At 44.2% G+C, this 24,421-nt stretch overlaps 1 protein-coding gene across 1 annotated transcript; it reads right to left on the reverse strand.

The window, feature by feature from the left end:
- Window positions 1-623: 623 nt before the first annotated feature.
- LOC118591429 (granzyme B-like) lies at window positions 624-3,251 on the reverse strand. Its single transcript, XM_036199743.1, has 5 exons — window positions 3,163-3,251; window positions 2,324-2,471; window positions 1,768-1,903; window positions 1,362-1,622; window positions 624-767 (listed from the first exon to the last, which is right to left on the reverse strand). Exons 1-5 carry the CDS (start codon window positions 3,215-3,217, stop codon window positions 624-626), a joined length of 744 nt encoding a protein of 247 aa, XP_036055636.1. The 5' UTR covers window positions 3,218-3,251.
- Between the last annotated feature and the right edge of the window lie 21,170 nt (window positions 3,252-24,421).

The raw sequence follows: 24,421 nt of genomic DNA on the forward strand, positions 1-24,421 counted from the left end.
GGAATGTGCTCAGATCTGCAAGTTTGTAAAACATGGAAGCTGATAGACTCATCAGAGCAGTCATGAAGGAGAAGGAGGCTGGAGGAAGCTTGGCCCTGTGTCCAGAGGAAGAGAGGATCTTGTTCTAGATGTGGAACAGCCCTTACTGAAACTGCTGTCACCTTGATGGTGAAGCTGTGGGACAGAGATACTCTGCCCAGGAAGGCCCATCTACAGTGACCTGAGCTCTGTCTCCCATGTCTCCAGGACCAATGATTATTTCCTCCTCCTTTCTTCCATATGACACAGAGGAGGAAAAAAGTTCACCCTGAGCCCCAGGACAGGAGACCCCCAAGCTCAGCTCTAGGCCTGTCAGAAGGGCAGGCACTGCAGAGTGGGACAAGTAAAAATGAGCTGGCAATGGCCTTGCCGGAGCTTTGGGGTTGGGGCGTGTGGTGTTGTGGTGAGCAGAGAGCAGAGGTGGTCACTGGCCTGCCAAGACAGAGTTGGTCCCTGTGATAGGAAACCAGACTTCTGATGGATCAAAGAGAACTTTATTGAGTTGTGGCTTCTGTCGCCGGACAATCTTGGACTCAGCTGTAGGGGAGATGCTGAGTCAGGGAGGGATCTGGACTGCTCTGGAATTAGCTGTGTTTCATTGTTTTCTTTATCCAGGATACAAAGTATGAGACTCTGGTGAAGACACTTGGTGCTGAACCATCCGTACTTCCATAGGCGACAATGCCAGCAAACACTTTGTTACAGAGGAGAGGCCCTCCAGAATCCCCCTGTGAATGAGTGAATGAAGAGGGGCCACAGGGGACTGAGCTGTTGTTCACACTAGTCCCAAACTCCTTCTCAGAGTAGTATGACTTGTGTGCTCGGCTTGTGGAAGATCAGAGAGCAGGCCTGGGTGTCCCTGGGCTTCCCGCTATGATTGTGGACAGAGTTACTGCTTCACCTCTCTACTGAGCCCAGCCTCTGCCCTTTCTCCAAGTCCGTGATCTACTCTCTATGAAGGTGTGTGGGACCCTCATCTCCAGGCCATTGTTTAAGAACATGGGGACAGATGAGGTGGTCTGATGTGAGCATGGAGACCAGAACACTGAAAAAAGCGGGTGTCTGATCTGTGGAGACACCTGTTTGTGTTAATGACACAGGCAGGGAGACAGCTTTCAAAAGCCTGGGCCTGGGTGTCAGGAGGACTGTGCAAACCCTACTTCTATACCAGCTGCCTTCACTGAGGCTCCTTGTCAGCTCAGGAGGCCCTAGTGAGTTATTGGTTACTGCTGTTTTCAAGGAGTCCCCTTGATGTTGGTCTCTAGATCCCAGATTGCATTTCCCCTCCTGCAGAGCCCAGAGAAGATGAAAATCCAACTTACCTGGAAGGGAGCACGTTTGATTTTTGGGTCCCCCACACATATCTGATTGGCTTTGTGGTAATATTGTGGATAGTGGGACTCACACTCCTGATCCTTCTGTACCGTCAGCTCCACCTCTTGTAGTATGTTAGATAACTCATCCTTGGGGCCTATCTTTCCCCAGCCAGCCACAGAGCACACATCCCCTGGCTTCACATCGACCTTGCGCCTGGGGAGGTTGAGGGGCCTCACAGCTTTAGTCCTCTTGGCCTTCCTCTGCAGCTGTTGGGGAAGAGGAAGAGAGACCAGCTCAGCCAGGAGCCTGCTAGCCTGGGACACCGTGAAAGCCAGGATGGCCGGGAGGGAAGGAACGAGATGAAAACATGACAGGTGATCCCTGGACCATGATAAGAGAAACAAGTCTCACCTTTAAGAGCATGACGTCATTGAGTTTTTTCTGTTTATTATAGGCAGGATGTGGGATGATTCTTGCCACAGGGATGATCTGCTGGGTCTCCTCCTGTTCTTTGATGTTGTGGGCCCCCAAGGTAACAATTATTTTGCTGTGCAGAGAGCAGAGTGTAGATAAGATATGTGGAATCAGAGAGGATGCAGCAAAGGAGGTGTGAAGGGCAGGGCATGCTGGCCATGGTGGTACCCTACCTGAGGAAAACTCAGCTAGGAACAAGGGTGACTGTGCTTTCTGCTTCTTAGCCATAAAAACGATAAAATTCTGGAGCACCAGTACCTGCACCACATCTCTCAGAGTCCTTGTGCTAAGAAAGCACATTGTATTGTTTGGTTTATGTTGCAAGGCTAACTCTGGTCTAAATGTGCTTGATTCCTTAGCCGTTACTCTGGTGCCAGCCTGGTTCACCCTCATGAGACATACTGGGCCCTCTCTCATCCCAAGCTCTCTAGGAAGAAGGCAGGGTCTCCATGAAATGTTCCCGGGAGGGTATGGACTGTGTCTTCCTCCTCACCTCCCATTACAGTGAGCAGCAGTCAGCACATAATCCTCTCGTATGAGGGAGCCACCACACCTCCGAGTACTATCTCCATCAGTGATCTTAAGACAAGCCATGTAGGGTCGAGAGTGGGGCTTGGACTCATGTCCCCTGATGATCTCCTCTGTAGAAAAAGCCAACATTTTTGTATGCACCTGCTTGTCGACTGGAGGAGCTTTGTGTAAAGGCTCCAGACTTGCTAGGCACTTGGGAGCCAGGAGACAACAGAGAGGAAATCCCTCAAGATCTCCTGGGACAGTACTGCTTTCTAGGGGCAAAGGGTTCAGTTTACACTTTGTGGCATCCTGTTTCTTCAGGCCTGGCATATACTAGGTATATACTCAGTAAAGGTCACTGGCTTCATGAGTGATGACTCTCTATTCATTCCTAGATGCATCTGCTGGCATTCTAGAAAACAGAGAAATTAGGGCTTGCACAGTGGTTCATCCTTGAACACTGTGGAACCACCAGAAGCCTGGGAAGCAGAGTTGGAGGAAATGACCTAGTGGCTTGGGATCAGCCAAAGCACTTATTCTGAGGACAGCGTTTCCACCTATTCTGGGATCCAGGTTTCTTGGATGAGTACTTAGTGAGGGGTGGAGGTGCCTGTATCATCATAGATGCAGAAGCCAGGCCCGCCCATTCTGCCTGCTCAAGGAGAATGTAATGTTCTCTGCTTTGCAGGATTCCCTTTACCCTGGCCTTCCAGGTAACAAAGTATGGCTCAGGAAGGGGCTGGCACTCAATGCCTCTTCCTGAGAAAGGCCTCTGGCCTCCCACTGATGGTGACACTAAGGCAGGCATTGCTCACTCACCTGCCTTTGTCCTGGGGGGCAGAGAGAAGGCCAGCAGGAGCAGGAGGAGCTTCATCTTCTCTGGAAGCCGAGTAGGTCCCAGCACCTGGGGCTTTACCCTTGCTCTCTTTTAACCTCTAGGAGACCAAGGAGGTGGAGTGAGTTCGGCGACCTTGTGCCCCATCTCTTTTTATGATGCTTCATCACAGACAGCTTTCTATGAAAGCCCCCACCCCTCCTGCCTCTGCCTGGTGACGTCTTCTGAGTGCTTGTGTGAGAATCATGAAGTAACCACAGCAGAACCCACAGCTGATACCTCAGAGAGCCACCAGTTACAGCCCATGGCCGGAACACAAGGGTACAGGGTGGGGGTTGTGGGGTATGGTATTTCAGAATCCCAGAAACCCAAGTTCCCAGTGATGAAATATCAGTGTTCTCAATACCACAGTGCTCAGTCCAAAACGACAGATGTGCATTGAGGCTCATCTTTTGTTGAACCAAGTGTGAGCTGACACCAAGTTGGGGGGGGGTTAGTGGGGGCATCCATGACCAGAGTACAGTTTGGGGAGAGCAATGGTAGAGTGATGGACAAGACCATAATAGAGAGGCCTAGCAAACACTATTCAACCTATTTATCAACAGAGCTTCAAAAGTTCCATTGACAAACACCCACATATAACATTTATTAACATGAAATAAGAGATTGCTGAAGGCTGAGAGCTGAAACCCTGACTGACTGAAGCCTGAGTCATTCCTGTTTCTTCAGAGAAGCTGACAGTTGTCTCATGCAAACCTGTGAACTAAAGTTGGAAAAGGTCTAGTTTCCTAAAGGACAGTCAGGTCACTAAATTACTGATAGAGTGCAACATAAGAAAGCAAGCCATGCTGCTAAACATCAACAATGTTCTCTCTCTCTCTCTCTCTCTGTGTGTGTGTGTGTGTGTGTGTGTGTGTGTGTGTGTGTGAGAGAGAGAGAGAGAGAGAGAGAGAGAGAGAGAGAGAGAGAGACCATGGGAGTCAGTCTGAGGTTCTGTCTGCCTTGTTTTGTGAGACATAGTCTCTCACTTAGCTTGGTGATTAAGCTAAACTGTCTGGTCAGCGAACCTCCGGTAGCTGTCTGTCTCCATCACCCCAGAGCTCAGATTGTGTTACCACCACACCCAACTTTTCACATAGGTTCTGGAATGGAACTCAGATCCTCCTGCTTGCATGGCAAACACTTTACTACACTGCTGTTTCTCCAACTTCCTCTTAGTCTTTTTTATATTCTGTCCAGAGAATGAAAAATATTTTAGTACAAATAAACATCCTTTACATAAAATATCAATAGGTATTCATTATTCATTTAAAAGTCAGCCTGTAATAACCAATGAACCATGGAACCAAACTATCAACTCATGATTCAGGAGCGAATCAAGTCATTCCTACATTAGAGACAGCAATGACTTGCTCATATGACACAGCAAACGCTATCAAAAAGGCCATCATTTCACCTATACCACCACACTAGACAATGGTTTGGACCCATTCTGTGAACATTCTCAGTAATGTCATCTTTTTCAATGCACCAATTCACAGAGACTGAAGAGCCACCACACCACAGCATTTACAATTCCCATCTACATGGTTTATTTCAAGTTATTGTTAATGAATGAAAACAAGTCAGACAAAGTCAGAGGCACTTTAGGTTGATCTTTCCTAAGAGAAAAATAATCAAATTTTAGTAAATAAAATCCTCCCTCATGCAACAAGTTTCTTAGCAGAAAAATAGAAATGTTTGAACACACCATACACTTTGGACACAGGACTTGGAAGACTCAAGCTGGAACTGACCTGGAAGCCTCACCTTGAGGACCAGCTCCCACAATAGCTAATGGTGCAATGGAAGCGGCCAATACAAAGAGCAATGAATAGCCCTACCTAGTCCTAACACCACAATGACCATCACACCAAGGGCGCCATTGGGGCACTTACATGCTGGAGGTAACTACCAGCTGTCTAATTAGACTTACGGCCCATCCAGTAAGAGGAATTCATGCCTGAGACTAGAAATCTAGTCCACTACCTGTGGCTGTGACGTCATGGACCCCAGCAGAGGAGGACCTACTACTGAGATTTTCCTAAACCAGTGCAATTAGCTACTGCATTCCAGTAACAACCCTCACATCACAGATGAGTGTGGCTCTCACTCCTCATCCAATAAGCTTTGTTTGCAGCAATGCAGACCATTGCAGACATCCACACAGCATTCAAAATGCAGAGAACAACTGCCTGTCGGGTGCCCAGACCCACTTGATGTACCCACAACACATTTCCTACACACGAGGTTCCAAGAACATCACAGAAGAGGGGTCAGAATGATCGGGAGAACCAGAGGTCTAGGAGGTCAGCTGAAAGGCGATGTCTTCTCTATATAACAGGGAGCTGCATCCATGAAATCTAAACAAGATGGCTGCCTAAACAAGACCTGCACAATGACAACACCAGTTGACATTCAGTGTGGGTGGGGGAGACCACAAGGCTCCACTCCTAGGTACAGAGCTACAGTCAATTAATGGCTGCTAAGTGAGGAAGGATCAATCTTCTCCAGGGGAAGCTCTGATACGTTATCCGATTCCAACTGGTCAGCTCTAAATGTGTATACATACATGCAACACTAAGTGGACTCAGTAGGCTATATTTATGTAGGTGTGTGTGTGTGTGTGTGTGTGTGTGTGTGTGTGTGTGTGTATATATACGTTGATGCAGTGTCCATTGAGGACAGAAAAGGGTATTGGATCCCCTGGAGCTGGAGTTAGAGGCAGTTGTGAGTCACATTTTATGTATGCTAGGAATGAATTCAAGTCCTCTGCAGAAGAGTAAGCATTCTTAACTGCTGAGCCACGACTCCAGCATGAACTTCATGGATTTCTCCCTCTTTTGCTGTTGAATCCCATTAGTGAAGCCTCCATCTTAGTTATGGTCCTTTTCAGTGCTAAAACTTTGATGTGTTTAGAAATATTTTCTACTTTTTCATATGTTGCTACTGGTTCCCTTTAGTTCCTTCTCAAAGTTTCCCTCAGCTCTGAATACTAATAAGAAACTAAAAGCCTTTGTGAACATCTAAGAGCCCTTAAAAATATTTCATGTCAATTGTCTCCCATGTGACGGGCCATTCATTACTCTCTCTTTGTCTCCTTTGTAATTTTGTGTTGAAAACGGGAGATATGGATATTGCCCACCAGGACTACTTCTGTCCTTAAAGGGGGTCTATTTCTACAGTTTGGAAGGTGGAACCACATCTTAACCTTCTAGAGTGACAAATTGTGCTCCTCATCACTCTCAGGGTCTCCTATGTGAACCTTCTGACCACATCTTCTTAGGATGTGGCAAAAAGTTCGGTTTGAGGCAGGTCAGACCTATGCTGCAGAGTCACTTACCAGAAGCTTGGGTTTATGAATGCAAAACATGCGGCCTTCTCTTTATCATTCCAACTCATGCCTAATAATTCTTGGGTCATATCATCGATCATTCAGTCTTGGTTTGACCGCTCAATTGTAAAGAATTCTGGTTATTTAGTTTCACTGTTTCTGACCAAATAACTCACAAAAGACCCATGGATACACATATAGCAGGGAAACTGGGCCAGGTCTCCTCTATGAGAAACTACATACTGCAGGGACAGTCTCTGGGAAAGCCATGTGAATAGCACAGTGGCATTGCTTTACCTGATGACACATGGGAATTAGTGACAACATTGTTCTGACCACATTTCTATTTGTGAATCACTTATCAGAAGCCCCAATATGTCCAGAAACTCTGGACACTTTTAATGTTTTCTTGTTTAAAGTTTCTAAGTCAGGAAGGTTGAAAATCAGTTGGGAGGCCATGTTAAACCTACCAAAACACTGACTAGTTTTAAGGGCTCAAAGAAGTCATACACTTATCTCCCTTTGGTATCACATACTAAAGCTTTGACTCTTTACCTGGGAGTATAGTAAGTCTGCACAAGTTACTCAATAACTCTTGAGGACACAGTGGGGGCAGGACATAATGGGGTTAGTGTTAGTGCATGTCTTTACCTTAGCTCCTTCCTATCTACAATGTCACCTTTGATCCATTCTTCACAGGAGGAAGGAGAATGGGCATTTTAATTTTCACAGTGAGGATATACAAGTTAAGAGGGGGATAAAGAAGGCTTCTTCCAAGAAGATGCTCGTCCTGGTGTCTTCTGGGTGTCTCAGAAAAGGGTCTTGAATGTAATCAATTCCCAGATGACTTGTGTACACAAAAGATGAGATGGGGCTGCAGCACATTATAGATATCTGAAACAATGTGTGCATGTTGTAATGTCTGAGAGTGTGTGTGATTATATGTGTGTGTTTGTGTGTGTGTGTGTGTGTGTGTGTGTGTGTGTGTGTGTGCAGGCATATTGCTGCTAAAGTGCTCTGTTTGTATCCTTTCGTTTCAGTTTTTCCAAGCACAATCTTGGTACATGTTTTCTCAAGAGTATTTTCAACTCAAACAGAAATTAGGAAGTCAGCTGCTCTCCCTCACTATGAAGATGGCTCTGTTCATTAAGACAGTCTTGTGTAAAGGTCTTTATGGGCAACAAGACATGAGGGACCCAGGAAACTGAAGGAAGGAATTTCTCCCATGTGAAGATAAGTTTTGTATGGTGAGTGAGTGTGTGTGTGTGTGTGTGTGTGTCTAAGTGAGAGAGAGAGTCAGGATGTGAGAGTGTGTGTATGTGTGAAAGAGAGAGTGTGAGTGAGAGTGTGTGTATATATAAAAGAGTTGTGTGTGAGAGAGACAGTGTGTGTGTGTGTGTGTGTGTGAAAGAGAGTGTATTTGTGTGTATCTGTGTGTGTATGTGTGTGTGTGTGTGTGTGCATGAGAGAGAGGAAGAGAGAGAGAGAGCTTGTGTATTTTGGTGAGGGGTCATTCACTTACAACTAGGACTAGACTTAACTACAAAGCAGTGACCCAGATTGGCATCAAGTCTTCTAGAGAATGATTGCGGTCATGTCTTGCTAGAATTTCCAGGATAGAGTGGAGCCAGGTAGCAATGAAGTGTCTCACTCCATAGCTTGAGTTCCAAGGGTCACTGTGGGCTTGCAAACTAACCATGTGGGTTGTTTTCCTTTTTTACCTGGTACTACATGAATCCCCTCAAATCTGGTGTCATTTAAGGAAGATAAAGACATATGGTATTTATTCCATATCATAGTCTGTAGTGACCTGTGTACCTGTGGGGCATCCTAGAAATGCCTCTGCTGGTTGGATTTGTCCCCCAAGGATAACTGCCTTGGTTTTATTGTTCTTCCAGCATTAAACCCTCTCCCAGTGGCAAGATTCTGTCGAGTATAGAATTGGAAACCTCCAGATCAGAAAGGTTCCATGTTACTTCCCACCCCATATACTGCTGTTCTGCTCTCAAATGTGACAATACATAAAAAGTGTAGGTTATGAGACAAATGCTGTTATTCTCAAGCAAGATGCTTTCATCTGTGTGGGTTTCCCACTTGGGAACATTGTAGTGACAATTCTCACGACTGTTTCATGAGGGCATTGACAGCATCCACCATCCTTGCTTTTGAATGTCCTGGCACTTAGGAGAGGCTCAAAATCTATTTGTTTGGTTATTAATCACAAAAATAGTTCATTCTAGTCCTGCTGTGGCAAGGTTCTTTCTCACTAAAGCATTAGCTACATAGTGAACTACATTGCAATTGGTGATTAAAACTGGTAAAGAGGCTGCAGTTACTGAGTGGCCTGTCTAATGACCTTTGACCTCACAGGGGACATTGGCTTGACCTGATGGCCTCAATTATGTAGATGTGAGATGGAGCTGAAAGTTGTTGGGGCAGATTTGCCTGGCTACTCTCTATGACTGTGTTCTGCAGCCAGCAGGTGCTGGTCCCTCAGAGCCTGTCAGGCAAGGCATGAGGCAGATGGGCATCCTGCTACTCCATTAAAAAAGTCCTGATAAAAAAAAACATGGGCTCAGAAGAAATGTGGGCACCAGCTCAGATCAACGTCAACCAGATGGGCAGAAAGTAGGGCTGGGAGCCAGTGAGGTGCCCATTTCAGTGTCACACAGAGCAGAAAAGGAAACTCTGAGCGGGCCTGGGGTCAGAAAGATGCGCAGAGGGTAGGACTGATCAGCTGCTCTACTTCCCAGCTCTCCAACAGCTCTGGATGAGTTTACCAGATGAATCATGCCCACCCTGCTTCGGCATCCACCTTTCCCCAATGCAGAGGAGGTAGAAAAATAAAAAGGATCATATTTACCCAAAAGATTTTGTAACGTGTTTTGTTATGTATGATTCAAGAAATGTTCATCTATGTCACATTTTGTTTTGTTTTTGGTGTTTTGAGACATGATCTAATATAACACATGCTAGTTCTAGAACTCAGAATGTAGACATGGATGGCCTTGGATTTTCTGAGTTCTGGGGGTACAGGTGTGCACTAGCACATCCTGCTTACTTATGGCTGGAAATGAGTTCAATGCTTCCTGCATACTAGGCAAACATTCAACCAGGGGCAAGCTAGAAGGATTTGCTGAAGGAGGCAGAGGCAGGAAGGTCACAAGTTTGAGGCCAGCCTAGGCTACATAATAAATCCCAAGCCAGCCTAGGCTCCAAAGTGAGACCTTGTCTCAATAAACAGAACAATGCACATCAAAATAGCAACAACAGTGACAGAGCTAAGTTTTCATTCCTGAAGTGATAAAGTGCTCTGTTTCTCAACAGGACGTCCTCAAGCATATCCACAAATCCTTAAAGAAAGGAGGTATATCAAGCTGATCATAGGGGCAGAGCTAGAGCAGATGTGGGGACAGTGTGGCACCCTGGAGGTTCTGTCAATCTTTACCAAGCTCCGTGAACTTCGTGCTCTTCTCTGATGTATCCCTAGGATTGGGGCCCTGGGTTCTCTTCAGGAAGATCATCAGGACACAGAGTCCACACTTACTCTGTTAGTGCACAGCTGCTGTTACTAGGACCTAAGCGTGGTTAAACCTGGGTAAGAAGGGGGTCACTTTGATGGTCTTTAGATTAGATAAGTCCAGACCCAGAGCAATAAGAAGCAGAAGTTTATGGGGACAGTTTAGGTTCAGAGGTCTTATGAATGTTTGACAAAAAACAGAAAGAACTGAGATGAGCATGGATGGTGGAGAGCCTGTCTAGATGCTTCCTTGAGGAAAGGTTTGTACCTTAGTCCACAGAGACAGGCTTTCTAAATCCCTTTACCCAACAAGAAAGACTATTCCCATAACTGTAAGGTCTCCTCTGTGAGTTGATGACTTGTCTACACCTCTGCATCCTGAGTGCGTAGAGGAAAGGTGTGTGCCACCACACACACAGGCTTCCTTTTCATTTCTTTCTTTTTCTTTCCTTTCTTTTCCTTTCCTTTCCCTCTTTCCTTCCCTCTCTCCTTCCTTCCCTCCATAACCCCGCTCCTTCCTCCATTTAATTCTTTCATCTTTTTTAACATTTATTTTTGCAATGAATCTGTGGGAACTGACTGGGAGGTTTACCCCCTCACTTTTTCCCGGTAAAGCCAGCAAGCACACAGTCTTCTGAAGAGGATATCAGCCTCACTGAGGGAAGCACAACCCATGTTTTCCACAGCAGTCTCTCTGGAACAAAGATCTGTACTGCCAAGGCCTTTGTTAGAAAAGGGAGTTCAACAGCTTGTGCTCCAGAGACCCTGCAGGGAGCTGTGAGACACAGAGAGGGGGCTTCTCCCTTAGCCTCATCTCGTGCTCTGTGTCCCCTGTTTACAGATGTGTGATTGCCCAACTAGACAGTGATGACAACGGTCATACATGACTGAAAGTGCCAGGTTTGCCTCGGTTACCTACAGACACAGGACGTGCAGGGTTTTCCTTTCCTGAGGGAGGTGGAGAGGAGAGCAAGCGGCACCAAACAGAAAGGAGGGGCATTGGGAAAGCACTGGCTAGTTCACATTCACTTCGGGACACTCACAAGACAGGTGGAAACTGAGGACCAAGCCTTCCCAGAGGCTTTCAGAATCTCCACAGCATTGGGTTGGGGACCACTGTCTACAAGGAATTTGTCTCCGAGAGTACTTTTGCATTTCCCTGTCCCTGCCGGGGCCAGTGGCTTGGAAAGCCTGGATCTCTGACTTTTTCTGACTATCAGTGACTTGTATCTGGCATATGATCTTCTCTCCTTTGTCTATTTTAAATATTTGGTTACTTCCAACTTATGTGACACCCACCCTACTTCCTCCATGCCTTCCACATGCTGTTTTAAGAGTAGAGATTTCTTGTATAGCCCTGTGTTGCATTTGATATGACAAATGAATTTTTATCCTTTAGTATCCAACCAACCCCTTTCTTTACTTTTTGAGACAGGATCTCACTGTACAGCTCAGGCTAGCCTGGAACTTGCTGTATAGATCCTCCTGCCTCAGCTGCTGGAAACCTTGCTCCAGACTGGTTCGTGGACCTGGGAGGGAAGGATGGAGTCAGTGTCATGAAGAAAATGTGACCACCTGTTGTTCAAACAAGAGGCCCTGTATAACCTGGGCTCTTTTTTATACAGTTTCAATGTCTGCATGAGCAGTTTTACAATCAGTTTTTACTTCCTACGATTCTAAAAATGGTTAGAATTATTGCCAGTTTGTTCCTTGCTTCTTCCTCCTCCACCTCCCAACTCTCCCACGGGTAGCCATTATTACCTTTGTGATCTCTATCTCTACCGTCAGAAGCATAAGCACTTTTGCAAGCTACAAAGGAGCGTTGCTAACTAGGCACACCTACAGGTAGGACAGTGTGCCCAGTTGGCAGCACATGGGGTAATAGCGTCTTGCAGGGGGAGAGACAGTTTTGTCTGTTGCGGTTACTGTTTATGTCTGGTAGGGTCTGGGTTCTCATGATCAGCTCACCAGCCAAAGCTGGATCAATCCAGTCTACATTTTGTACTAGTCTACCCCCTCAGGGGCATGCCACATGTTTCCATCCGCTCTATAGGCATCATAATCTGGCGACGACTTACTCTTGTAGTTGGCACCGTTTGTCCCTTGCCCTTATGTTTATCTCCCTTAGCTTCTTAGGGTATTAGCACAATTTTTAGAAATGAGGGAACTGTGGGTTTCTATGATTCTACTTCATGCCCTTTTCCTTCAATGTTCCCATTACCTCTTGATAACCTCTATTTAATAACATTTCTTTAAAACTCTTATGGTTAAAATCATCCTTTCCAGAACAGTAATGCAATTATGTAGTATTATACATGGTGACCTACACTGACTCATTCAGGCCAGCAGTAGGGCTAGCTCAGTGAAAGCACGGAGAGCAGGTAGCACACATGGGGTCGTGGCCAGAATCGTGCAGCAAACTGTCCACAGGTTCTTGCTAAGTAGGACAAGGTCTCCAGGGCCTTGTCACAAGAAGAGGCATTCATGCTGTTCTCTGGCCTGAAGAAGTCACATGACTCCCGACACTCAGCTCTCTGAGTGCTGGGATTATAGGCATGGACCACAATGCTTAGCAAATGATATTATCCTTGTGATTTCCATCCCCATTTCCTCACTCTCACATCAAACAACTGTAAATCACATGCCTGGTGCTCCATATCAATGCCATCATCAGAGATCTAATTCCAACTTGAAACCTGAATAGATGTAAGGGAGGCTGATATTTGAGGGAAACCTGGATTAGGTGGATGATGGGAGTGTGTGTGTAGAAGGTCTATATAAAAATCCTCAATTACAGCTTCTAGATGAATAGTAGACCTATGGCCTACTCAATGGCCTAATCAATCAATTAATAAGACATTTTGACAGTTCTTTCAGTACTTGAAATATAATCATAAAAAAGTATTTCCCTGAAAATATGTTAAAGAAAAAATTTAAAATACCAGGGGTAGGTTGTGGCTGAAAATTCATTTAATTAGTCAAGAATCATAAACTTGCAAAGAAATGTTCTAAGCATAAACCACCATTGAGAGTTTCACTCTGTCAAAAGAGCCTTTGACTTTTTACTGTCCTCATAGCCACAGGGGAACTCAGAGAGAGACCATCATGGAGCTGAGATCACAGATAAGGACAAATTTCTTGCACATTTTGAAACTTTCCATTCTGTGTGCTGATAGGGGGCAAGACAAATTATAACAGCCCTGGAGAATTAGCCGCGGGGGGGTGGGGGGGTGCGGAGGAGGGCTTTCACATCACACAGGTAGAGACAGAATGTCTGGCTTGGGGCAATTCTTTCACTCAAACTGAACACACTGAACTCTCTGTGAGTGCTGTTCCTCAAAGCACTGGGAACCAGCTGGTGAACACGGATGTGTTCTCTTGAGAACAGAATGCACATACACATGCTTATTAAACACGACAAGTATTCTGAAGAAAAAAATCACAACAGTATGACAGGTTAATCTGATCTTTGTATAGGGTCATCAAAACTTTCCTGCCATACAAGCCTTTGCCGGTTGTGCAAAATGTAGAGCTGAAGATGAAGTGTCCTCTGACCCGTTCACACAATGAGAGCCTCACATGTCCTGATGCTCTGGAGTGCTTGAGTCTTATAAAAAAAAAAATGAGAAATCATGCTAAAACTTGATTCTTTCCATTTTCCATCAAACGTATGAATTCAAAAACAATAAGAATAAGTTGATAATTTTAAGTCTTTGAACATTTGAATCTCCTGTTTGACAAAGCATGGTAATATGCCAAAGCAAGTTTGGATTGGGAGGGAATGTTTATAAGGATCTACCTGGAGAAAAGCAGCATCTCTAGAAGATATTAATCATGGGAAGACAATCAACTGAACTTTGAATATCAGAGGCTTTACAGATGTTTTCCCTGAACACCAACCTCAAAGAGTTAACGGATTTCTAAAGCAATCATGAACTCACCAGTAGTGAGGACCCTGCTACAATGATTTCCTTAGGAGAGGTTCATGTGCATGTAATACACAGAGACCCATTGAAGCACCTGCCTGCCACTGTTCCAGGGGCAAACACTGGATACAAGAAACCCCTATTAAGAAGGAATACTTATTTTCTTGGGAGTTGAAATGCTAAAATGAGTGAGCTGTGTTTACATGTGTCAACAGAAATAAATGTTGAAGGTATATTATTGATTACTTTCTCCAAATATGGAAAACAATTTGATTTCATAGATGATAGACTAAAAAATTTAATAAGGCATTTGAAATACATGATGTGGCTATATTTCTTTAAAATGAAATTACTTAAAAATGCCAAGTGAAATAAGGTTTCTAGCTAGATGTGATGTCACAAGTCAGTAGTTCCAGCAGTTTGGAGGCAAAGGCAGGTAGATCTCTGAGTTCAAGGCCAGTCTGGTCTATAAAGCAAATTACAGGACACTCAAGGATACTCAGAGAAACCCTGTCTCAAAAATCAAACGAACAAACAAAAAAGAATGAAAATGAGGTTTCTTAGGGCTTAGAATAAGATAGAAGCCATCCTTTGAATATAAAATTACGTGTTTGAGTGCTTGCCTGTCTGTGCACACATATAGATGTGTGTCTGGTACCCTTAGAATTCAGGAGAGGGCATCTGAGCCCATAGAACTGGAGTTACAGATGGTTGTGAGCTGCCATGTAGGTGTTGGGAATTGAACTCTGGAAGAGCAGCCAATGCTCTTAACCAGTGAGCCAACTCTCCAGCTGCCTTCCTCCTTTTTTTTTCTTTTTTCTTTCTTTTATTCTTTTTAATGTTAGAGTGCAAACAAAACAAAGACAGACTGAGTCATGTATGTGCTTTGCTGTGGAACAGCCTAACTTATCATGGTTAATAACCAGCCTCCCACATGGTTTCGAACCCTGAGCCACAGGTGGTTTGCCTGGTGTTCCTCCACCACACACACACACACACACACATACACACACACACACACACACACACACGACTTCTGTCACTCTGGACAACACAGAAATGAAACACAGTGAAGAGTCCTCAGGTTCACAAATGAACTGCAGCCATGGAACTCAGCTTTTCTTCCTTCAACATTGTCTCCAGTGAAATCCCTGCAATGACCCTCCAGGCAAGATCTGCTTCTCTAGTTGGTCTTGTTAGCTATGCCCTTCCCCCCAGGACTCCATCTCAGAGGTTCTTCCGAGTGTCCAGGAAAAACTTTGGAGGGAAGTTGTGGCATTTACCACTGGAGTTTTGAATGTTAGCTCACTTCATCCTTTCTTCTCAGTGTCCCCCAGGCCTACAATGGGATCCTTCACCTGTAAAACCCCATGAATTTCCTTAGAAATGTAGGGAACCAGGTGATGTTCATCCTTGCATCTAATGTTATCCTTTCCCTGTAGCCCTGCATCACTGTTGCTAAGCATTTGAAGTAGGGTATCTCAGCAGCTTGGCAAATCCTATGTGACTCATCACCTCTGTCTACAAATCCCATCTCTTTCCTTGGCTTGATGTAGGACACAGTTCCACTGCTGCTCAGCCTTCCTCTCCCTCATTACTCATGCCAATTCCATTACTAAGGCTGCTTGATCTTTTCTGTCAGGGGCCCTCTGCCCTCTCCTTCCAGATGCATGCTGGGGGAGGCACAGCCAGGTGATGACTGCATCCTCCCCCCTCATGGGTCTTTCTGATGTTCTTAACCATCTAGCTACCTGCACTTACCAGAGTCAGATTTCCAATGTTTAACCTGATCGTCTGACTTCTTTCAAAAGCTAGTTAACAAGGTTGGGTAGATGACTCAGTGGTTAACAGCACTTATTCCTCTTGCAGAGGAACCACGTTCAGTTCTTGGCGCTCATAACGGTGGCTCACAACCATCCCTAACTCCAGTTGCAGGGATCCAATACCCTATTATGATCTCCACAGATTATCGGCACTAGGCCTGTAGTGTACAATGCACATAAAATAATAAAATAAATAAACCTTCAAATTTTTTTTAGAAGCTAGTTAATAACTTTCAATTTCCTACAGATAGAAGAAAGTAACACCTAAGCTTCTTTAAATGCCAAACGTGTGTGTATGGGTGGGTAACTCAGTAGGCTGAGCCTGGGCCTGTCATCAGCTCCCCATTTAGTCTTAGAGAAATACAGGGTTACTTGAGGTCATCAGGAAATGCTACCTTCCTTCTCTCTAGACTGCAGTTGGGTGGGCTGTGTGGTCACTCAGTGTGCCTGGAACCTGTTATCTCTTTTTGGTGGAGATTTAATGCAGATTCTACACCTCTAGGAGCTCCTCCTTATGAAGGTTTAGGGGGCATTTCATGTGTGAATCTTTCTAACATCTATTATACAGTTTATCAGATATGCGGTTGTGCTTTGCCAGTAAATGGACTATCTCCTTTGAACTCCCAGTATTTCGGGGCGGGATGTATGCCAGGTAATCTTTTGAACTTGAGAGCCTGCCACAGATGGTAGTGGCTCACTCTGTTTCCAGAGCTTCACCTCTGAGGCTAAGGCATTCTGAAACTTCCAGAAGACAGAAACTCTGGGCCCTCTCATTACAGGCCTCACCCCAACAGAAATTGGGTACCCACACCAAGTGTGGTGGCTCTCCTTTATAACCTCAGCATTCAGAATGCTGGGGCTAGGGGATCGCTTTAAGTTTGGGTCCAACTCCAGGCTGGGCTACAAAGGGAAACCTGTCACAATCAAACAAATAAAGTAGGGTGCCCAGACTGGCAGTGAAGGGCATATTGTTGCCCTGCAAGAAGGCTAGGTCTGTATATACCTGTATATCTGTAACAGATCAAGCTGGAGAGTGGACAGGGGAAATGAAGCAACTTCCAGACTGAGGCATGGACAGACAGACCCTCCTGTCAGTCAGAAACCTGGGGTGCAGATGGTAATTGTCGATTAAACAAGAACAAACAGACTTTGTTCCCAATTTGACACAAATAATACAGATCCAGACAAGTGTGCCAGAAGGATGAAGGGCAACTCCATGTGGGAGAACACAGCTGTCACGAACTGCATGGCACCGCTGTTCACATTAGACACAGCGTTCTTTCCTCCAGATGGCGTGACCTCCTCCTCCAGAAAACCCTCCCACTACACTGGCTGAGTTAGGACAAGGTACTTTCCTGAATTTCGCTGCCACATTTTCATAATAAATATGCGTATCACCTGGTGCCTAGATTGTGAATGACATCAATTGTACTGGTGTCTCTTGCTTTTAGCTCTCTGGTGAGGGAGAACCTTCTGTGGCTCCCTCAAACTAAAGGATAAGCTCTGAGCTTAAGCTCTAGGTACGTGGGTCAGTCTCTCATTCTCCCTCCTTGCTGATCGTCCTTCTTGTCTCTGGTCAGCCTCTGTTGAACCAGTTCTCAGGGGTCTTGGAGGAGCCCAGGGAGAATGAAATATTCCTTCTCTTCTTAGGATATCCATTGTCTCTTCCTCAGCGTCTCATGGTATCTCAGGCCTGGCTTCTGTGATGTCCTAGGTCAGAGTCGGGTTAGCATGGTCCCTTGTTCTCTTGGCTGCTCATGGTCATCTGCTTTGGAGCCTGCCCATCTTAGTACACCAAGGCCTCCAGACCTTCTGATTGGGCTGGTGTTCATGTTTCTTGAGTGTCTGACAGCTGAGGTCCTTCTGAAATCGATTGGGAGAAGGTCTCATGTCCTTGAAGGGAGATATTCTAAACTCACCCCTTCACATCTCTCTGAGCATAACGCTCAGGTTTTTGTTCCTGACTCACTTGAAACCTCTGTCCTCATCCCTAAAATGAAGACTTGTGATCTGCAATCTTATATAATCCCCATCTCTTCCCAAGTGGTTAAAAGCCATGGATGGATCTCCATTCATTTCTGTGATTGCATTGTGATACAGGGAGAAAGGAGCCACTCCAAAGCAGCGTTTCCTACAGCTGGCTGTAGAAGAGAGAGCCAGAGAAGTTCCAAGTTTGAGAAGAATTTGAGGGTCCACTGCTGGCTTGAAGATTAGGGGCGTGGAGTGTCAAGGACAGAGCTGAGATCTGCCCTACACTGATGGCAGCAGGAAGCCCAGCTCTTGGCTCTAGCTGCGGGGAATGGAATCAGTCTGAGTGAGTGTGGGTTTTTTCATTCCTTCAAAAGTTCTCCTAGATGGGCGCTCATCCAAGCTGTCATTTTAGCTATGACTTTCTGAGACTAGAGCCAAGAATCCAGCCACACACTCCCAGACTTTAGCTCCACGGAGCTATGAGAAGTCAGGTACCAGTTGAAGCTGCTGAATTTGTGTAATGTGTTACACAGCATTGGGGAAATGAACACAACACTACTAAAAGGTGATCCACCATCAGAAATTGAATCTTCCCGGGTAAATTAAGATAGAGGAAACAAGAAGAGAAAAGGGATGCTAACCACCTAGCTTGTGATCTTGAAGAAATAAAAATTAGCATCATTCCTTATTTGTTAGACACTTGTCTTGCTTCATTTAAACCTTCTCTTCCTTTTTCTTTCTTTCCAATTATTCTAACTCCAAATTTCCTCTGAACGTAATGTGTGTGTGTGTGTGTGTGTGTGTGTGTGTGTGTGTGTGTGTGTGATTGTGTATCAGAGTGTGAAACAGCCACTGGTTGAACAAGAGGCCACTGGAAGCAAAAAAAGGTCTCCCCCTGCTTTAAGGTCTGTGCAGCTTTCCCATCTCAGAGAACCCGGGAAGAGTCAGCAAGGCCAACCGGTGTGATGTGAGCCATGTTGTTATGTGCTCCCTTTGGTGGAAACTGGATAATTGTGAACAGATAATACACACTAGGAACCTATTATGTGCCAGGTTTATTCTCAAGGGCTTCATTTAATTCATTTCATCCCAGAGGAGCCCAGGTTGTTGCACTGTTCATGACACTATCTTACAGTTGTGTCCCAGCCTGGGCAACAGCCCTGCCAAGATCAGACTGGTAACCAGATCAACCTGTGCAGTCTACGGGTAGAATCTGCTTGTTTTCCAGGTACAGAGTTGAAATTCCATTCAGGAAAACAACACATCCTATGCATTTTACTGAATTTCAAGCCCCCTGGGAATTTGTCTGTCTGCACTATGTTCATGGTAACTGCCACTTGGTTCCCATAAAGTTCTTCTGCTCTCCAGGATAAACTCAGATCTCCTTTATCCTGGGTGAAGTAGTAGTTAGGATTCATTGCGATATTCATGCATCTGAAATAACTCTTTGCACCTTCTGGAGTTAAGTTAAGAGACAAAAGGCTCATACATAGGCTGAGTAGCTTGTATTGATCCTAGTATCGATCAGGCTAAGACAGGAGGAGGGAGCGTCAGTTCAAGGAATAAACCAGGAAGTATTGCTAAGGCAGGATCTGAGAGTTGTGGAAGCTTGTTTTGGCCCTGTGTCCCGAGACTCTGGGGGAGAGTGGTGCCCTGAAGTTAAGTTCATATTCAACTGTACCAACAAGGCACTTAAAGAATATCTCAGTCCCACTATCATTTCAGAACAGACTTCCTCTCACTGGCTGAAAATCGATGAAAGACATGAATGCTTAAACTACCACAGTGAACCTCAATGACAGGCTTGTGGCTTTTGCACTAACTCTCCAGCTGTTCCATCTGAGGACTCAGTGGGTGGGGTGAGATGGACTGCTTCCTGTGCACTACCACAGGTCTGGCTGCAGGAGTCCCCTTATTGGCGAGCAGGTGACCGCACCAAAGTGGGTGTTAGAGTCCCACGGTCTATGAGAGTCCTTTTATACTTACTTGCAAATGTGAAGCATGTAGCTTCACTGTCTCTTTTACAATATAAACCCCAGAGTGGAAATGTACACAGCTAAATAAGATATGGGCATCCTCCAAGGCTCCCTTGTATGTGGATTTCCACGTTGACATGATTCTAGAGAATCAAAGTATGTGAGTGAGACTCCCAGAAGATGTTGTTTCTTTAGTAATGGTGGTGGAGAATGGGGCCTTGCACTTGCCAGCTAGTCAAGCACTCTACCACAAAGCTATGTCCCCAGCACTCCTGGAAGATTTTTAATATGACATCTTTTCTTTGGCCTTTCTCTCCTACTTTCTCATTCAGCTTTGATATTGACCATGATGCCTGGGGAAAGAGGGATCATCTACATCAGAGAGATGATGACATCAAGAGCTTATCCCTACCTTCAGTTTTGCCTTCCACTAGCTCCCTCTCCCTTTCTATCAAAAGGCCGTATTTATGTTCTACATTGCTGCCCATGAAGTAGCTACCGGTGCCCTAAGGAAGTACTCTTGTAGATTCACCTTCTCACCATGCTTTCCAAAGAGGTCACCTTCTCTACAGAATGTTGAGTATCAGCTCATTCATCTAGAGACCTCAGCTCTGGAAACATCATACACCTGGAACAGAGAGGGTGCCCTTCTCACAAGGGGAATGTAACTAGACTATTCTCTGATTTCTTGGAAAGGAACGTTTTTACTAAAAGAATTATGTAAACCAGATGATCTTAACTCAAAATCATAAACCCAAAGGAGAACTAGAACAGAGAAAAAGGTTATCAAAATAAAAGATCCAGAATAATTAGAAAGAACCATTGGAAGAGCAAGTCTGTGAAGAGCTGCCAGGATTTGACCTTGAAATAAAAAAAGAAGACCAGGTAGAAAAAAAAAAAAGGATTAATTCCTCCTGCTTAGGGGTAGAGCTCCATGAACCCCAGAAATAATCCTCCCAAGCATAACTTCATTACATGTTAGAGTCATGGGTGCTTCTGGTTTTCAGGAGCATTTTAACAGATGGCAAGCTAATGGAAGTCTCCATAGAAGCTCTGAGGCCTTTTCCTTCTTGCATGGAGAACATCAGAGGCATGTCCATTCCTCAGTGAGCAGACTGCAATATATAGAGCACCATGTGGGCCAACCCACATTCAAGTTTCTGTCCCTGGGACAACAAATTCTGCATGCCTGCAAAGCCATATTGTGTCACACACATAATCTAGTGTCATCTCAACATTGTTTGCTTAAGGGATAAAAAAGTAAATAAGTAGTCTAATAGTAAAAAGGAAAAGAAAATCTTGGAAGAATTAAGTATGTAAAAATGCTGTTGAGCTGCCTCAATACTTTTTCACAGATAATATATGACAGTAAGTCTCAGAAACCATGGCTAGCTAAGGGCTTTGTAGATGGAGTCTCAGATATCAAACTAGAGGTGTGAACAATGACCACTGGGACTTGTTAAGTATGGAAAGATTAATATTTTTCTTTTGCCTTTCTTCTCATCCAGAAAAAAAATGGGAAAGAATTATCAACTTCCTTCCTTTACCATTAAGATTTTTTAAATTAAGTCTATGTTCTGGGCTTGTTAAAGTCTGTTAGAATTTATCTAAAAGAAGGGTCGGGTATAGGGAGAGGGTTGTCTGGGATAGGAGACCTGTGTAGGAGGGGAGAGGAGAAGTGTTTTTGGCAGCAAACCTCCTGGCCTGCCAGTTTGGCAACTGTAGTACTAAAACCTTGGAGCCAGTACTTGACACTAGAATGAGGCAGGTCTTAGGAATGGTCAACTGAGGTTAAATTCACTCTCAGTTCAAGAAAGCAATATGCAGGAGTCAAGACTGCAAATACATATGGAAAATAAGAGATATCTTATATTTGAAATGCTACAGTTTCAGAGCTCAGGGAACCCCAAAAAAGGAAGCAGAAAGGTGTAAGAGCCAGAAGGAATGGAGGACACAAGGAGAACAAGTCCCTCTAAAGCAGCTGAGTAGAGCTCACGTGAACTCACAGAGACTAACACAGCAAGCACAGGGCCACCATGGGTCTGCATCAGGTCCTCTGCACATATGTTACAGCTTTCAGTTTAGTATTTTTAAGGGATTCCTGAGTGTGTGGATGAGTGGGTCTCTGACTCCTGTGCCTGCTCATGGAACTCTTTTCCTCCTTTGGATTGCCATGAACAACTTCCATAGGACTCCCTTAGCCAACAATTCAACTGAATGCAATCCAGTTCCGCCACTGGAAACCTCGCCTGGCTACAAGAGATGGCCAATTGAGACTCTGTAACCCTCATTACTAGGAGTCTTCAGTGGAATCACCTTCATAGATTCCAGGAAATTTCCACCACACTAGGTTTCCACATTAACCCCCAAATGCCCCCCAGTTCCAGCCTTCTCTCTCTACACTCTCTCCTTCCAATCTCATCTCCTTCCTTCATCTAATACCCCCTGCTCCTGTCCCCACCTGCCTCCTGTCTGCCCATAAAAATCTATTCTATTTCCCTCTCCCAAGGAGATCCATGCCCGCCTCCCCACCCTGAGGCCCCTTCTCTTTAACTAACCTCTCTGGGCCTATAGATTGTATCTTGGTTGTCATTTACTTATTGGCTAATATCCACTGATAAATGAATGTGTACCAGATTTGTCTTTCTGAGTCTGGGTTATCTCACTCCAGATGATCTCTTTCTAGATCCATCCATTTGCCTGCAAATTTCATGATGACATTTTTTTAACAGGTGAGTAATACTCCATTGAACAAATATACTACATTTTCTTTATCCATTCTTCTGTTGAGGGAAATATAGATTGTTTCCAGTTTCTGGATATTATGGCTAGAACAGCAATGAACATGGTTGAGCAAGTGTCCATTTGGTGGGATGGGGCATCCTTTGGGTATATACCTAAGCGTGGTATAGTTTGGTCTTGAGGTAAATCAATTCCCAATTTTCTGAGGAACCAACCATATTGATTTCCATAGTAGCTGTACAAGTTTGCACTCCCATCAGCAGTAGAGGAGTGTTCCCCTTTCTCCATATCCTCACCAACATGAGCTGTTACTTGTGGCTTTGATCTTAGCCATTCTGACAGGTGTAAGATGGAATCTCAAAGTAGTTTTGATTTGAATTTCCCTGATGGCTAAGGGTGTTGAACATTTCTTTAAGTGTTTCTCAGCCATTTGAGATTTCCCTGTTGGGAATTCTCTGTTTAGATCTGTACCCCATTGTTCAATTGGATTATGTGGTTTTTTTTGATATCTAGTTTCTTGAGAAATTTATATAGTTTGGATATTAGTCCTCTATCAGATATAGAGTTGGTAAAAGTCTTTCCCCATTCTGTAGGTTGTCTCTTTGTCCAATTGATGGTGTATTTATAAGGCCTTACAAAAGTCTTCCAGTTTCATGAGGTCCAGTTTATTAATTGCTACTCTTAGTACCTGCATTATTGGTTTTCTGTCTTGCGTCAGTGTATTCAAGGCTATCCCCCACTTTCTCTTCTGTCAGATTCAATGTGTCTGGTTTTGTGTTGAGGTCTTTGATTCCCTTGATCTTGAGTTTTGTGCAGTGTGATAAGTATGGGTCTATTTGCATTCATCTATAAGCAGACTTCCAGTTTGACCAGCACCATTTGATGAAGATTCTGCCTTTTTCCATTGTATATTTCTGGCTTCTTTATCAAAAATCAGGTGTCTGTGTGTATGATTTATGTCTGGGTTTTCAGTTCCATTCCATTGATACACATGTCGGATTTTTTCGGGGTTTTTGTTTGTTTGTTTGTTTGTTTGTTTGTTTGTTTGTTTTTGGAGCTGAGAAACGAACCCAGGGCATTGCGCTTGCTAGGCAAGCACTCTACCACTGAGCTAAATCCCCAACCCCCACATGTCTGTTTTTATGACAATGCTATGCAGTTTTTTTTATTTCTGCAACTCTGCAGTACAACTTGAGTCAGGGAATGGTGGGGCCTCCAACAGTTCTTTTATTGTTCAGGATTGTTTTAGCTATCCTGGAGTTGGTTGTTCTTTACTTCTTCCTCTATTTCTTTCTTTCTTTCTTTCTTTCTTTCTTTCTTTCTTTCTTTCTTCCTTCCTTCCTTTCTCTCTTTTTGATTTTTCTTGAGATATATTTTCTCTGTTGTGTTTTTATTTTCATTTAGTTACAGGAAATTGTTATCTCTTTCTCAGTTTCTCCTTTGAACCATCCACCATTTAGTAATCAGTTGTCTAATCTCCATGAGTGTGTGTATTTCCTGGAGGTCTTTATTTGCTGTCAATTTGACGTTTATTGCATTGTGGTCAGGTGGCATAGGAGTGATTTCAACCTTTTTGAACTTGCGAAGATTTGTTTGTGTCCCAGGAAGTGTTCTATTTTAGAAAAGTTTCCATGTGCCACTGAGTAGACTGTGTAGTCTTTTGTGTTTGGATAAATTATTCTATAGATATCTGTTAAGTCCATTTGATATACGGTGTCATTTAATTCTGATGTTTTTCTCTTTATTTTCTGTCCAGATGACCTGTCTATTGGAGAAAGTGGGGTATTAATTTACTGATGTTAAAATGTGTCTTTAATTCTCATATGTTTTGTGTTTGTCTGTTTGTTTGTTTGTTTTTATAAATTTGGGAACCCCTGAGTTTGATGTGTTTATGTTTAGGATAGTAAAGTCT

Source organism: Onychomys torridus, chromosome 9 (assembly GCF_903995425.1).
Source record: "Onychomys torridus chromosome 9, mOncTor1.1, whole genome shotgun sequence".
In the NCBI taxonomy this organism is placed as follows: Eukaryota; Metazoa; Chordata; class Mammalia; order Rodentia; family Cricetidae; genus Onychomys; species Onychomys torridus.

What these genes read in the sequence shown, in the direction of transcription:
- LOC118591429 (XM_036199743.1), bottom strand. Translation starts at nt 3,217, where the DNA reads ATGAAGCTCCTCCTGCTCCTGCTGGCCTTCTCTCTGCCCCCCAGGACA. An exon ending in ATGACGTCATGCTCTTAAAG is followed by an intron (nt 1,623 to 1,767) that starts GTGAGACTTGTT and finishes CTTCCCCAACAG; the next exon opens with CTGCAGAGGAAGGCCAAGAG. An exon ending in TCAAACGTGCTCCCTTCCAG is followed by an intron (nt 768 to 1,361) that starts GTAAGTTGGATT and finishes ACTCATTCACAG; the next exon opens with GGGGATTCTGGAGGGCCTCT.